Source organism: Procambarus clarkii, chromosome 18 (genome assembly GCF_040958095.1).
Source record: "Procambarus clarkii isolate CNS0578487 chromosome 18, FALCON_Pclarkii_2.0, whole genome shotgun sequence".
NCBI classification, from domain to species: domain Eukaryota; kingdom Metazoa; phylum Arthropoda; class Malacostraca; order Decapoda; family Cambaridae; genus Procambarus; species Procambarus clarkii.
This window is the reverse complement of record NC_091167.1, coordinates 13,668,218-13,685,017: the sequence shown is the minus strand read 5'-3', so window position 1 is coordinate 13,685,017 and position 16,800 is coordinate 13,668,218. Positions and strand designations below refer to the sequence as shown.

General features: G+C 39.0%; 1 protein-coding gene across 4 annotated transcripts in view; it reads left to right on the top strand.

Moving 5' to 3' along the window:
• The window catches only part of LOC123754693 (uncharacterized), a 236,908-nt gene that overhangs the window by 194,889 nt on the left and 25,219 nt on the right, over nt 1-16,800 (top strand). For 2 of the 4 annotated variants that reach the window (XM_069326276.1, XM_069326273.1), the window contains 2 exons: nt 2,515-2,613; nt 8,741-8,915. In XM_069326276.1, coding sequence (XP_069182377.1) covers nt 2,515-2,613; nt 8,741-8,915 — 274 coding nt within the window. The remainder of the gene's footprint in view (nt 1-2,514; nt 2,614-8,740; nt 8,916-16,800) is intronic. The other 2 variants (XM_069326274.1, XM_069326275.1) reach the window with 2 other exon arrangements.

The window sequence follows — 16,800 nt, the reverse complement described above, 5'->3', positions numbered from 1 at the left end:
CATCAAGATTCAACATTGGCTTTTTCTTATCTCTAGTAAATTTAAATCAGTAGAGTTTTGCTGGGTTCCCAGCCATATTAGTGTTTCTTTAAATGAGCGTGCAGATGCTGCCGCTAGAGTAGCTATCTGTTCGTGTCCCATCTCCCGTATAGGTATTCCTTATTCCGACTTTTATCCAGTTATTCATTCCTCCATCCTTGCCCGTTGGCAGGGTTGTTGGTCTTCTGTAGCTGGTAACAAGCTGCGTACTGTACTCTCAAACTTAGTGTGTCCTCGTGGCCTTCCTCCTGCCACTGTAACCGGCGGTGGGAAACGGCTCTAGCATGGTTGCGGATTGGCCATACTCGCTTAACTCACGGTCACTTAATGGAGCGCCGCCCTGCTCCTTAATGTCCAAATTGCGTTGGCCCTTTTACTGTCGTGCATATCCTCGTTGAATATCCTGACTTCCAGGACGTGTGTGTGTCTTGCTTTCCGACCGCCCCTCGCGGTCACTTGTCCCTCGATAGAATTCTTGGTGAATCGGATACTTTTGATATCGTTCGCCTTGTGCGTTTCTGTTCTCGTATTGACATTCTTGGTGATATTTAGCGCCCTCTGATTACTTCGCACTTTGATGGTGCTACATAGCCTTCCCGGTTTGGTGCCTTCTTTTGATAATTACCTTACCTTGGTAGACAGTTGGAACAAGGTAAGCGAGCCTGTAGTTGAGGCCAAAAAATTCATAATTTTAAAGCATTATTTGACAAGGATTGCTGAAAAGATGGAATACCAGAAACATGGCTCTCATTCTGTAACTACTCTTAGGTGTACTTAGGAAATTACAAATAAAGATGTGTCATTTCATTTGGGTAAAAAATATTTTGCAATAAATATAGTAGCTACAAATAGCTAACAGCTCGGCTGACCTGAATCCTTGATAAAAACGTATTTGGTCTTTATCTAAATGGTATGTTTGAACTAGGTGCCACTGTATTAGTATTCCTTTTCAAATAGGGATTATGTCTCGTTGCCTGGAGCCCAGTAGTTGGGTGTCTGGGCACTTGGATGCGTGATGGAATAGCAGGTGTCTCCATTTTCCATTAATATCTCCTTGGGTATTGCATGTACTGAGACCACTTTACTCCATTTTAAAAACTGCAGCACCTCTTATGAGTCATACCATAAGTTTTACATTAAATACAATGTAACTATTTTTGGTCCACTCAAACGTCAGTAATTTATATTCACATCCAGTAAAGGGCTATTTTTACCCTTTTTTGTCACTATGACATTAATAATTTAAAGACCAGACACATAACTACTTGTTGGTCAGATGTGCTAGCGTATTTATCTGTGTATGTAGTCTTCCTTCCTGCTGGGTCCTCAATATTATACAAATTTAGTGATTTGGTAAAGATCTAAAATGCTTATATCCTCAGTTTATATAATACCCTCTCGACCCTAATGTTAGACTTCCTTTAAATGTTTTCATTTCATCGCATTCCAGTATGAAACGGTCAAAATGCGTACAGTTCTTGTATTCAAATTCAGGTCAACATTACATGTACTACACACAAATGTTATTGAATTCCTATGAAAATTTTGGGTATGCAAACTTGTGATTACAGACAGACTCATCATTCCCACATTCACCTGGCTGGTTTGCTAGGGGAAGTTGGAAAAATAATAATTAGAGGATAAAGAATGCATTGCCCATTTTGAGTGTTTGAATACTAATTCTGGGGATGTAAAAAAAGATGAAAACAAAAGTACACAAGAAGGCCATGTGCTTGTGGATCAAATTTATAATATCAGGCTTGATGTATGCATAAGAGTTATGTTGAAAGAATGGAAAGATATAAAGTACAGGTATATGTACAACAGCTGAATGTTTTGTTGGTGTGAGAGAGAAGACTAACAAAAGGTGATTTTTAAAAGTATATTAATGGTAGTGAAGGGAAAAATGCAGGAATCTTTTAATAGTTAAATTCCTGGGTTGTAAAATGAAAAGGATAAAACTGTGCAGAGAGTCGGGGAAGGAAAATGTATGGTACAATGGAAGTTCTAATTTAGATGGTCAAGTTGGGAGATTCAGCCAGATGACTGCATGAATGAAGGGTTGTTCTAGCTGTCATTTACAAATGAAGTGGGAAGTGCAGGTGTAGCATGAACCTGGAAGATAGTTTCAGCAAAAGAGATAAACAATCCAATGAGAATGAGTCATGATAAAATGACTCATACAGAAGATAAGGAGTATAAAAATCTATGACTGGTAATATTGAGGGGGGGGGTAATGGTATATTTAGGTTGAATGAATGGATAATGATAATGGTGATGAAAGTGGATCTTTGAGAATTTGTGGGTAGGAGGAGGAGAGAAAGGCAAATGTGGTAATTGTGTGAGAAAACATATGAATGTGAATAATGCATAAAAAGTATAAATGAAGAGGATTGAGTGTAATTGATTTATTAGGAGGGGGATGAATGAATGACATTATATCCATGCCAACTCACAAGGAGTACTTTACACCAGCAGCAGCAGCACTCACGGCACCAGGAGCAAGCTGGGTCTGGATGCGGACCTAAACACCAAGGACGTGATCGACGACGCATCGGTGGACAAGAGCGTGGAGTAAGTGAACGTTCTATGTACCGAGGCGGTGAAGTAAGCAGGCAGTCTGCTATGCATGAAAGTGCTCATCTTCCACATGACCAAAGTACAAGCCAGCATAGACACTGATGGGTTTCCATGCCTCAAGGGGAGGAGGTTTCGTCGACCACCATCAGTTAAGACATGAATCAATGCTGACAGCAGCAGGGCTGTCAGGTATTTGTAATAAATATGGATATAAACTTTCCATCTGAAGAATTAGAAAGCCATGTGACAGAACCATTAAGTGATGAAGAAGTTTGGATGAAGAATACGAGAAAGAATGGCAGATGTTCCAGCTTTGTCCATGGCAGATGTTCCAGCTTTGTCCATGGCAGATGTTCCAGTTTTGTTCATAGCAGATGAACATAATGATGATCAACTCCTAAGTAATAACTAAAGAAGAACAGGTGCTCACCTATCAGTGACTATGGGGGAGTGAGGTTTAGCTGTTTATGCCCTGCCTCCTAGCCATTTATACCTGGTGTGCTTATTACTTAACCCTCTCGGTATTAATGTTTTCATCATATTTCTTTTTTAAAATTGTGGATGGAATTGGCTTCATCAACCTCTTCAATGCATTGGTTCCAGCCACGAGCCACCTTCCATATACCCCTTCCCTTGCAGCTGGTGGTGGATGATGCTTGTGCTCTGTGACAGGCAACGTAACATCACGTATGGTGAATGGTGACTGTAATGCATGCAACCTTAATATTCTAGGTGGAATTCAAAGGTCACAGCATAAGATGCCAAATCGTAAAATTCAGCAAAGCATATGTGAGTAAACTATTTAGTTTACTCTGCACCCTACTATTGCTTTCTTCTCTACGTCAACTAGGGATTGAACTCGGGAGTCAAGTGAAGGAAAACCTGATGGAGATCTTACTGTAATGTTGTCTTAAGACCTGATTAAATATTAAGAATGCTTTGATACAAATATTAGGAATGCTTTGATACAAGTCAATACTGTAGTATTTATAAATATTTAGAGAGAGAGCAAGATACAAAAATAACAAAATGGACTAGAAGAATATAGGAGAATGCAAAAAGCCTTTTGACCCCATAGGAGGCAGCTCCTATTTATATCCACTCACTCATATATATGTCTAAGTTCAGCTTGCAGTAATATGTTGGAAAACTTCCATTACTGATGATGTCCAGGACTCTTATACTGTATATGCATTGTAATTGATTTCAATAATGCCTTGTGGAATGTCATGAAGTATGTGGTGTGGCCGATGATTAGGTCTTAACCGGCGGGTGTGGCCACTTTCTCTCCAGACATCAACAATCATGGCAAACCATTTTAGTCTCCGTGGTGTAGTGGTAAGACACTTGCCTAGCGTTCCGCGAGCGCTTTGTCATGGGTTCGTATCCTGGCCGGGGAGGATTTACTGGGCGCAAATCCTTAACTGTAGCCTCTGTTTAACTCAACAGTAAAATGGGTACTTGGTTTTAAAAACGATTCTTCGCGGCGGGGATCGTATTCCAGGGACCTGCCCAAAACGCAACGCGTACTTGTGGCTGTACAAGAATGGAACAACTCTCTTATATATCTAAAAAAAAAAATATATATATATATAAACAAAAGCTTTATCAGCAACGATATGGCTGAACTCTCATTTTGTATCCGTGTCTGTCAAATGTAATAAATTACACCTGATACTCGCTGCAACATCAATTGTTGAATTGCTTAGTGTCATCAACGAACATGAATATTATTTTTGATAGAGTGAATTGGAAATTTCTTGACCAATAAAAATAGGAGCTACAGTATATGATAAAATTTTGACCAATTGAAAATATGGTTTTGTAATGATCTAACCATCTTTGTACAGATCCAATGCATCACCAGCCTATAATTAACTAGTAAACAAACGTAATCAAAAGCATTCATTGGAGCAAGGAAGATCATGAGAAAATCTTTGCAGCAGGATGACAAAATTGAACCAGCATCCTGCTCCACAAATGTTCTCAGATATATAGCACTATTGTGTTTCACTGTGTATATGGAAGAATATATTTGGTTAACTGAAGAAGAAACATTAACAAGTTCTTGGCTGAAATGAATTTGTTGAAGATGGCCAGAAGGCAGCACGTAAAGTTCTGCTAATATGACAGAGTGGCCAAAGAGCTGGACCCTTGGCAAACCACATATGGCAGACAAGAGCTATAGTTGTGCTGTGTATGTTAGTTCAAAATACATGAGGAGCAGTTGAGAGTGGCCTTTAAACTAGTTCAGGTGACTCATATTTACTGAGGAATATAGCATGCACTTCAGAGCTAGGTGAAGATTGACTACACTTAAAGGAAGATGATGTGGTATGGTATATTGGCATGGCTGTCTTGTGGGCTCAACACAACTGAAGCTAAACAGTGTTAATGAGGCATCAAGAATAGTCTCTACAGGAAATATTAGAATGGAAGAACTGAAAAACTTCAGGTGTGTTACATAAAACTATAAGAATACACTGAGAAGACTCGTACTCGTTAAGGCAGTTACTTGAGAATGAAAACGTGCCTGTAGTAGCATAAAGATATACCTCTGGGTGCCTTTTAGTTTCCTGAGCATGTTAATAATACATATGCATTATACACAAGTTCATAGCTAACTAGATCCTATATGTGCTTATTGGTTCCCTTAAAACATAAGGTAAAAGACCCTATAAAATGTGACAACTTCATGCCCACAGCAATTGTATCATCAGAAGCCTTTCTTAGTTTACGGATTATCAGTTGAATTCATAACGCTTCAAGTCATGATAGGGTTTCTGCAACAAAAGAGATTCTCTAGTCCATTTATTTCACTGAATGTTTAAATGCTTTTTGGCAGAATTACTAAGTTTTTAGACAAGCTACTAAAAAAAGTGGATCTAAATCGTTTAGTAGTTCAGGATGTTCAAGTACATTTGTTGTGCAATGGGATAACACTACGTCAAAGATGTTCAGGTCTGGTAATGGAATAAGCACAGGAGGCCTGCTATAAACTTGGTGTTACTTTAATAATGTTGATACAGTACTGTACTGATAAATTAAATGTATCTCAAAATAGGACAAAGCATGGTTGTTATATAGGAAATGTAGTATATGTGTTAACAATGTAAACCATGCTGACAATGTGCCGTATGTAAACCATGCTGACAATGTGCCGTTACTTAACCACACTTGACAGACAAATGTCAAAACTTTACAACAGCCTGACATATACAACACTGTACCAACAGTGTTACCCTAATAATATAAATATGTACTGATGTAAGTAAGCAACTTTGGGAAACATAATGCTTTGAGTGATATCTGGGTCTGAAAATTCTAGTTCTGCAGTATAAGTGCTGAAGCTGTTTTAAAGCAAATGCTAGTCATTTAGGACAGTGCACATGGACAAACTACTGTACTGCATATTTTTCCAAAACAAATTGGTCCGTCATAATGACATACTAAAGCAGGTGCTTAAAGTACTCAAGAGGACAAGTTACTCGGTTTTCGCTATCAATAATGTTAGATGATAAGAAGACGTTGAGATATAGCCTAATGCAGAAGGTAACAGCTTCCAACAATACCCTGGTTATTATACTGAGGCAAGTGACACCTTTTTACTCTCCAAGTATATATGGAATTGCAGAATAAGTTCTGCATGCCCTAATTTTCTTCTTTAAACAAGTTGGTACTGTATTTCTATCATATTTCCCACTTGCTCTTGTATATTCTACTGTATTATTGTTGACATTGTCACAATAATGTGGCTGAAAATTAGACACTAAACCCATAAAGCTGAAAATGAAGAATGTGACAATGTTTCCGTCCATCGTGGCCCGTTATCACACATACTTACTGTTAGACACCTAACCCTCAGTCACTCTCTTTATTTTCATAGTTGTGGGTTGGGTGTCTAACTGTATCATTAAGTATTTCTTCCCTTCAGTATTATTATATGTTGTCATAATTTGCTCTTTCTTCATGTATACATATGTATGTATGTTCAGTATGTCTCCCACCCCTTTTTTTACAGTCAAATGATTACCTTAATGCAAGTACATAATAATTCATGAACAATATATGGATCTGAATTTTCAATAAATTTCCCATCATTGTTAAACATAGTTTCCCACTTTCAAGTGGTGAGGATGCATTTATCCAAATAAAATAGAATAATACAGTAGAAGAGGGTTAAAAACATTAAAGTTATTTAAAGTATTTCTCCTCCATTCACCTTACATCCCATTTTCAGCATCATGGAGAACCAGCCCCACCACACAAGTTTCAAAACCCAGTTCTCACGTTCTCTTGTTTACAAACATGCAGGCTGCTCATCACGTCTCATAGATTTGGGACTTCCAATCAACCATTTATCACTTACTCTTCTTGTACATACTGTTGCACTCTGCTTTGATCAGAAGTTCCTCTTACAGCTCTTGTTAGTAATACATATTTTAACAAACGTCTTAAGATATTCTTATGTCTAAACTGTTCTAGATTTGCAATGTGTGAATAAACAGTATTTTACTTTGCATATCATACACTCTTAAAACCATTTGTCATTTACAGTAGAACACTCTGTATACTCATTTTATCATTCTTAGGGCTAATTCTAAATTTACCATCAACTTTCCTATCATAATTATAGATTCTTAGCATCGGTATTAATGCCACTTTCTAAGCGATTCAAAAAATTCACTTTTCGCTTTTATTATCACATAGAATCACTGCTTTATCTTGCACCCTACCAAACATGAATTTAATTCATGAGTATCTTGTACCATACTTTGAAATGCTATTCATTAACACTTTCGTGTCACCGGCGTGCACGCCCTAGCCTACCTTAGTGTGCGTTGGGCGTTTCTCGTCAGCGCATGACCAGACTAAAATATGTATAATCTTTTCAGTTTTCTCACCTCAATTTTTGAGGCGAGAAAACGCTCACGGGTAAAGCTCGCTCGCGTTACCCGTGAGCGAGCACCAATTAGCACACCTGCAACCTAATGTATATACTCTTTTCAATTTGATAACATCAATTTTTGCGTTACGTCATTACGTTTGGTATCAAATTGTTCGCAAATATAAAAGCGTGCATTTTAAAACTAGTCCCAGAGTAATCGAACAATAAATGGAATTTTAATAATTATTTTAATTTTGGATGCTCATCACCACAAAAGGATTTATAATACTTCCAGGGTTCTGACGTCAATTGTTATGCTACGTCACTCATTATGGCATCAAATTGTGTGCAATCTAAAGGCGCTCATTTTAAAACCAGTCCCAGAATGATCAGATAAATCTTAGAATTTTAACAAATATTTTAATTTGGGGGACAACCTGCGTTCCGGCGAACGTCCGTGAGAAAAATTTAAGACACAGACTGCGTCTCGGGAGTGCGAAACTGTTGCTTAGTAAATGGCCACTCCTTCCCTACATCTTTCATTTTCTCTAACTTGCTTTTTAATCTTGACTATTGTACTATGCATTCTTCCTTTTATCTTTGCCTCATATAAACCTAGTGCATCAAAATTACCTTCACTGAGTAATGCTGATGAATGGGATCTGCTGCTGTGGTTGATATTCTGGTGTGTGGAGTTGCTACTACATGATGCTGTCGGGCACACACAATACTGTGGAGCAGCAGGTGTCCTCTTCCATATCAAATTTTGTTTTTTCTTTTTGTTATGACATTGGGTAAATGCCTTCTCTTCTCCCCCACACCCCTTATAAGAGGGAAACTGGAAAATAAAGATAGTAAAAGATAATGCTTTATTTAAAAAAAAATTCACTAAATAAAGAAAAGCTGATACAGTACACTAACTACAGTATTACAAGATAATGAGAAATACTAAAATATATATCTAAATTTAACAGGTTTATCTTCAGGAATATGTTGTTGTACCTCCAATAATATGCCTTTCCAATAGGTTTTACCCCATTTATGGAATAAATTGTAGTATTTCTCCCCTAGTTTTTCTACTTCTAGGCAAGTATAAAGTCTAAAGTAAAACAAACTTGAAATATAACTGTCAAATCCCTCCTATTTAGATTTGATTATCTTGTACAAAGATTATTTTTTATTTGAAAATTGTTGAAAATAATGGCTGTTATAAATTCTGTATTTATTTTTCAGGTCTGTGTTGCCTGTACGTAATTACATATGCTGTCACTGCTTCCTGGCATACCTGCGACCCTATTTTTATGTCTTCCTGGGCACCATCGCATCAACTCTGGTGTATTTCCGTCTGGAGCGACCGTCCGCCGTCAAGAAGCAGCTTTCTCGTCGACATTCCACTGTTGTTATCCAGGTAAATAATAATTTTTCTCTGTACTGTAGTTGATACCTTAGGGATTTTTTAGATATTTTAAGATCTTTATAGAACTGAAATAATAAAAGTTAAATGTATTTTGAACTTGAAGAAAATATGAAATACAGTACTGTATTTTGCAATCACTCTGGTAATCACTCGGTGAAGATGTGGGAACAATTCAAATATGACTGTGATGCCTAGAGGACTGGGGGTTTTAGATACAAACTTTCAAAATACATCTGGCAATCAATTGAGAGTTTATAGCATAATAATTCAATAAATCTGTATTAGAGCCTGTATTTGCCAGCTGGTAAGGGTACAAGGATATTCTGTTGGAAAAATTACTTTAGTATTTCATTATACATTTATTGAGGGTAACTTTTAAGTTGTTTTCGAAAGAAAACCAGAATTTATGCATGTAAATACAGTGGAAACTCGGTACTCGAACAGACGCCCACTCAAACGCTGTGTTCATGTTCATTAGTTGACTTTGCTTGGCACACAAATGTAAACACTGGTCCCTGATGCGTCAGTTTCACCATAGCTGTCATGCAATGCACAACACCACTAGACTTCTTTACATTTTCTCATGATTTCTTGGATATTTTTTACATTCCTAGTGTAAATAAGTCACCATGGCACCAAAGAAAGTTAGTGATAAGGGACAAGCTAAAAAGAAAATTAGTTAGAACCATGATTGAGATGAAATAAGAACTCCTAACATAATATGAAAGTGTTACCTATGTGTCTGCTCTTGCTACTGAGTTTGGTATGCCTAAATCCAGTTCTATAATAAAAGAAATGTGTACAAAATGGGGGGAAGTGCAAAGTTTTCTTGATAAATATTACTGTGACAAAGCTGCGGTAATAATGCCAAAGAATAACAACTCTCACCACCTTCTGCATATACCATCAACTCTCCTAATTGCAGATAAACGTTTATACAATATTTGCATTTATTTCATTTATTAATTGTATCAATAAATTTATTTTTGTGGTCTGAAGCAGATTAATCCAATTTACATTTTATCTTATGGGAAAAAAAATTTCAGTACTCGAACAGATCACACTCGGTCCAGCCTTCAGGAACCAATTAAACATTTTGGCATCCTGATGATGCTCAGCATCATAAAAATAATTCACGCATTGTGGGTGATGCTGCTCTCTGCGTCATGCATTAATTTTTGCTTAATCTTATTATTAAGTATAAAACATTGTGAGTGAAAGAGTTCAACATTGGGTTGGGTGCTCACAGAGAATGCTCGGCCTACCTTCCAGTGCGATGCAGGTTTCCTGCCAGGCATGCTAAAGTGTTAAGTTTGATTACCGAGGATCCACTGTATAATATATATTGAGATGTTGATGGACTAAAAACATGCATCCTATCTGCCAAAAAATATGGTATATTAAATTTGGCTAAATTTCAAGTGCCACATAAAGCTTCCTGTGTATGTTGCACCATTTTCTAATTTGGAGGTACAGTACTGGGTTCTTGCATTGGATGCATCTTCATCTCAACTGGAACCAGTGAGGTACAATATATTTGTTTCCTCTAATCTGTATGTTACTGCCCATGCATCAAAGTTAAGGAGCTTTGATTGTACATAATTCTTCTTGCTTCCTTGTGGCTGTTTCAGTACTGGTCTCTAAATCTGATCTTGTGCTGCCCCAACCCGACTAGTTTCCCAGCCCTTCACCCTTTCTGGCATATTTGTGGTAGGGGCTACATGGCCACATTCAAGTCTCTCTGCCAATCTTTGTGTTTTGATATTTTAGGACTGTTATACTGTGTGTTGTATGGCACGGGTGGCAGTCTTCCTTAATAACAACATTCATGCCTCATTTTGATATCAGTATGAGTTGGCTTGATGTGGCACTTCACTGCTTCTTTAACAGCTGCTGTCCCCCTCTCGGATGATGATGTCAAGTGCCACTTCAGCTCATATCAAACACTGTAGCCACTTATAGATCTACTCATTTGTGGCCTTTGGCACTTGGGTTTGTTTTAGATTTATCCTCTGCTCTTTTTCTGTTAATTTGGATAATACCTTTAATGTTTTCTCTTCCATGCTCCTTAGGAGCCTTTGTTGTCTGAACTTAGCTTTGAGTTTTCCTACTTAGAAGGATGGCACTCTAAAGGCCATAAAGGCCACTCTAAAGGCCACTCTAAAGGCACTTCCTTCTTGTATTGGCCAGTGGTAATAGGGTCAGTCAGTTTCATGTCTCTTTTTCATTGACAAAAGGGTTTGTCGGCTGGTTGTTTCGAGACGTTTGTGCGGCTGCACTCTTCTCCTCTTTCCTAGCCAAAAATGAGGCTCCAGCCATGGCCTCCAGCCATGGACCTTGTCCACTTTTCTGTGCTTCAGACAATTTGAGTCTGTCCCCACTTTTCTTGCATGTCTTGCTCTGTTGCTCTGGTTTTCAGTTCTAGTTCCTTGGCCTCATGTACTAAGGCTTGCCTCTTCCAGCTTTTCCACTGTATGGTTATGCTCAGTCAACATCTTGCTTACCCTCGTGCTCATGATTTACAAATGTTTGCTACTTGAACTACTGTCTTCCCTGGCATGTCCTGCTAGAGAATCATATCCATGGGTTCTGGAAGTCAAATCTAACTTTTGGAGCTTATTGTCTTCCTAATGTGCCTTCCTCTCAATATCAGTGTGCACTCAAGGCCACCTCTCCACCATGTGATGGTGGTTCAGCAGTTAGGTGCATAGGAACTCTAAACCAGTATGCCTTCCCTTCCCATAGCTCCCACTTTTCACGTCTCTGCCAAGAGTATGTACCCTGTACATTTCCTTCAAAATTTTTGCTTCTTTAGGTTTGCCTGCCATAGGGAAGCTGGCCCATAGAAGGATCAGAGAGGCTTTAGCTCAGAAACAAGGTGTTGAGCATAGATGAACACTTCTCTCTGAGCCTGTCCTCTGAGCTTGCTTGGATGGTCTGGGCTTCATGTTGGAGTTGCTGACTCCATAGATACTGGTGTGGTGATGTGTGCAGTCACCTGGTAGTGATCGGGGGTGACCTTCAAATTCTTAACTGGAAGTTTGCAGTGATAATTGGCTCATACAGTATTTCTAATTTCTATTGAACAGTGAAGTGGAACGTGTAACACAAAACATGAATTAGTGGATAGTGTTAGAGAATTGTACATAGAAAAAGTATAAATGTAAAGTTGTGGCAGGAGGCATCACACTAGGCTGTTTACACCACAGCCACGAGGCCGACACAGCGTAAGGGACGTCCCTCAGTGATAATATACTGACAATATATATTGTAATAGGGGAAAGTAGATTTAGGAACTAGCAGTAGAGTAAGTGAATAACATTGCAAGCCGGAAGAAAGCAGAAAATCCCTTAGGGGTATTATAGGCAAATAATCAGTGTATAAATCAAGTAACTGGTAACCGGTGGCATCCTGTCCCCGACCTGAGACAAATAACGGTCAACTATACGGTCCCCAAGAGGACCATATTTCTCCACAAGGCGATAAGTACCCCCCACATAAACTTGAACAAATAAACATATGTAATATTATAAATATACTGTATACATACATATAATGTTATAAATATATTCATATAATATTATAATACCACAAACCCAACATGGAGACTACTTTAAGCCACTTCAGAAGAGTGTTGTAGGACATTGTATGTAATATTTCTAACATAAGATTTCACCTGAGTTGTACAGGATTACCTACACAATATGCAAACTGGGAAGGTAACTACTGGATCTGTCAAAGTGACAGACAGATGTGGGAAAACATCACCAAACTAATGAATAACATTTCTGAAGTACACAGGCTACAATTCATACAAAAACTACCAGAAATGTATGCAGAGTATATAAAGACAGCAACGAACTCTGAGCACAACCCAGGGACTGAGAATTTAGAGAGTCAAAGTAGCAATGTAGACGGACATGGTGTCAAGGTACACAAAAATGAAGGCAATATTGTAGAGCAAACTGGTGATATGAATAAGGAGAGAAAAAATGAGACGAATGGGAACACAAAATGAGAAAGACGAAAGCAACAAGGAGAAAGATAAGGGCAATACTGAGAATGAATGCTGAAACGAGAAAGTTGGAACAAAAAACACATAGGTAGCCAAGTCGTGCACGGGTACAAACAAGAAGAATACAATCACAAATGAAAATATTTGCAGGTATTATGCAAAAGGGCAGTGCAGATATGGGCCCAGAGGCACGGAATGCACATTCATGCACCCACGGAAATGCCGAAACTGGTTAGGGAAAGGCAGATGTCGTTTTGATACAGTGTAGATATTTTCATATTTTCACCCTAAGCTATGCAAACTCTCAGTTAATGAGAGGAAATGCTACGATCTTCATTGCCCCGATTTCCACGTCAGAGATACACAGCGCTATATAAGAGAGGAAGTCCAATATAATAGCCCTGAAATTTTTTTAGAGGCAGGCAGAAACAGAGGGAGAAACAGACAGGCAGAAACGTGGCAGGAGTACATTTGGAGAGGGGAAAATGCCCAAGACTGGACTACGGTTCGTCATCAAGCCCACACATACTACACCCCCCAACTACACAGAGACTACCACACTCCCCAGTATCACTTCGAAAACTGGACAAACCATTGTCACAACAACACACCCTGGGTCAGGGTAGAGAGAAGGGAGAACTACCAAAACCTTCCAGAAGTGACACACAATATGGACAATCATTCATACTTTGCAAACATTCAAGGTTTAAAGCCAAAGTCAAGAAATAAAGTTAAGTTCATAAATGGCCTTCCTATTAGAGTCAAACTCAATATTTGGGGCATTCACAGAAACTCATACAAAAGATTACATGGATGGTGAAATCTGGATTCCAAATTATAATTTATATAGATGTGATAGAAAAACTAGGTCAAATGGAGGAGTAGGTCTGTATATTAAAGAGGGCCTGGTATGCACAGAACTACTAAACTCAACTAATGAAAAACTCTAGGTGGAGGTACTTGGAATTAAGCTAGAGAAACTAAACCTAATTATTATTCTAATATATAAACCACCAGATACAACGGTTGAGGAATTCATAGAGCAGATGCACAAAATAGAGAACATACTTGATAACCTAGCAAACCCAGCTCCAGATATTATCATCCTTGGAGATTTCAATTTACCGAGTCTAAGATGGAGAATGGCAAACACAAATATCATAGCAGGGAATGACCCGGGAAATAACCAACCACAGATCAGAGAACTTTTTGAGATTCTGTGACAATTCTCGCTCAGTCAACAGATTACAGAACCAACTAGGAACGAAAACACACTAGACTTGTTATTCACAAACAATGATGAACTAATCAGAGACATTATAATCTCAGATACTACATACTCAGACCATAAGCTCATTGAAGTGCGAACTAGCATAAATAACGGTAGTAGGTCTAAGAGACCCAACAAGCGAGAAGGAGTATTCAATCAATTCAATTTCAACAATAACAGGATCGACTGGGAAAAAGTAAGTGTAGACCTTGTAACCATTCAATGGGAGACGGTCTTAAGCGACAAAACTCCCACACAGGGAATAGCTCAACTGACAGCTATGATCCTCTCGCTATGAGGATCTGAAACATAATACAGGGTACAAAACACAATCGAATCTTCCCATAGTAGAAAAACAGCATGTCAAGGATTTGGGAATAATGATGTCCGACGATCTAACGTTTAGGGAGCATAACCAAGCAAATATCGTGTCAGCCAGAAATATGATCGGATGGATTACGAGAACTTTCAAATCCAGGGATCCCATCACAATGGTTGTACTCTTCAAGTCACTTGTGTTCTCCCGTCTCGAGTACTGCTCAGTACTCACTTCCCCCTTCAGAGCAGGAGAGATTGCTGAAATAGAGGGAATACAGAGAACATATATGGCATGCATAGACGAGATAAAACACCTAAATTATTGGGATCGTCTCGAAGCTCTCCAAATGTACTGTAACGGGAAAGTGTTGGAGTGTAGATGTTCGGCAGTCCTCCAATGGCAGGTGTCAATGCCTGTCACATTAAAAAAAAAAAAGATAGACTGCTTGCCTGTTGTCTGTGGTAAGTGAGAGGGAGGAACACGTAAAACACAAAGTATGAACAATGAAACTTTAATTAATACAGAAAACAAAATATGAACAAAGACAATCCCTTGTTCATTTGCACTGTACATAAGCCAAGTCAAAAAACAATATAACATAAATGATTAATAGGGATGAAGTTTACTCTACAATAATATAAATATACAGTGAGAAATAATCAGGTGCTGAGAATATTGGCTATGGCTGAGACCTCCCTTAGTATACAGACCCAGAGAGCTTAGTATGCCAGAGAGAGATGTCAACTCTTAGAGCACAAAGAATATTCTGAAGTTGATGGCTGGTACAAGCTCAGACATCGACTCAGGTAGATGGCACTGAGGTGCAGTGTGCAGGTGTGCAGTCGGCGAGTCACCAATCAGGAGCAGGCAGGCTGGGATGGGTAGTTGGCTGGTTGATGACGAGCCGGTAGTGGAGGGAGTGTGGAGTTGGGGGTTTAGGGTACGTTTTGCCTCCTGGTCAAAACGTTTTGTGTTACTGGTGGACGTATCTTGAATGTAGCATCTTATACTTGTAGAATAAACGTAACTTTAGGTAGGGAAGAGCAGGCTCAATCTCTCTTGAAAGAGATTACTGTATCGTCACAGTACTCTCTAGAAAGGCGACGAGAGAGTTACAAAGTAATATACACATGGAAAATACTGGAGGGCCAGGTCCCAAATCTACACAGTAAAATAACAACGTACTGGAGTGAACGATATGGAAGAAAATGCAAGATTGAACCAGTGAAGAGCAGAGGTGCCATAGGCACAATCAGAGAGCACTGTATAAACATCAGAGGCCCGCGGTTGTTCAACGTCCTCCCAGCGACTATAAGAAATATTGCCGGAACAACCGTGGACATCTTCAAGAGAAAACTGGGCTGTTTTCTAAGAGAAGTTCCGGATCAGCCGGGCTGTGGTGGGTATGTGGCCTTGCGAGCCGCTCCAAGCAACAGCCTGGTGGACCAAATTCTCACAAGTCGAGCCTGGCCTCGGGCCGGGCTTGGGGGAGTAGAAGAACTCCCAGAACCCCATCAAGCAGGTATCAAGCAGGCTGAAGCTTACAAGGTCTGCTTGAAGCACGTGCCTGTGAGGAGGGGCAGAAAGAGGACCACTCTAGAAAGAGAACGCAGACGACTGTACAGGAGAAGGAAAAAAATAACAGAAATGCTTCGGCAGACACAACTATCACAAGCAAGGAAAATAAACCTAAGCAGGGAGATCGAAGAACTAGAACAAACGTCGAAGCGATCATATGAGTCTGATGAAATGGAATTGAAACAGAAAGCTATACAAGAGATAAAGAAAAATCCAAAATATTTTTTCACATACACAAAGTCAAAATCAAAAACCTCAATCAGTATTGGACCGTTAATTACAAATGAAGGTACGTACACAGAGGACAACAAAGAGATTAGTGAAATTCTAAGAAGCCAGTATGAGGCTATGTTTAGCACACCAATAAACAACATGAAAGTTTATGACTCAGACAGCTTCTTTATGAATGACATTCAAGCTGCAGATAATATAACGGATATTACCACAAACTCGCAAGACTTTGAAAGAGAAATTGACAATATGCCAATGCACTCAGCTCCTGGGCCTGACTCATGGAATTCAATATTCATAAAGAAGTGTAAAGTACCAGTAGCATGAGCACTCAGCGTAATATGGAGAAAGAGCCTAGATACAGGGGTGATACCAGTAGCACTTAAATCTGCAGATATAGCTCCTTTGCACAAGGGAGGGGGGTGAGTAAAAAATTATAGGCCAGTTGCACTAACATCACACA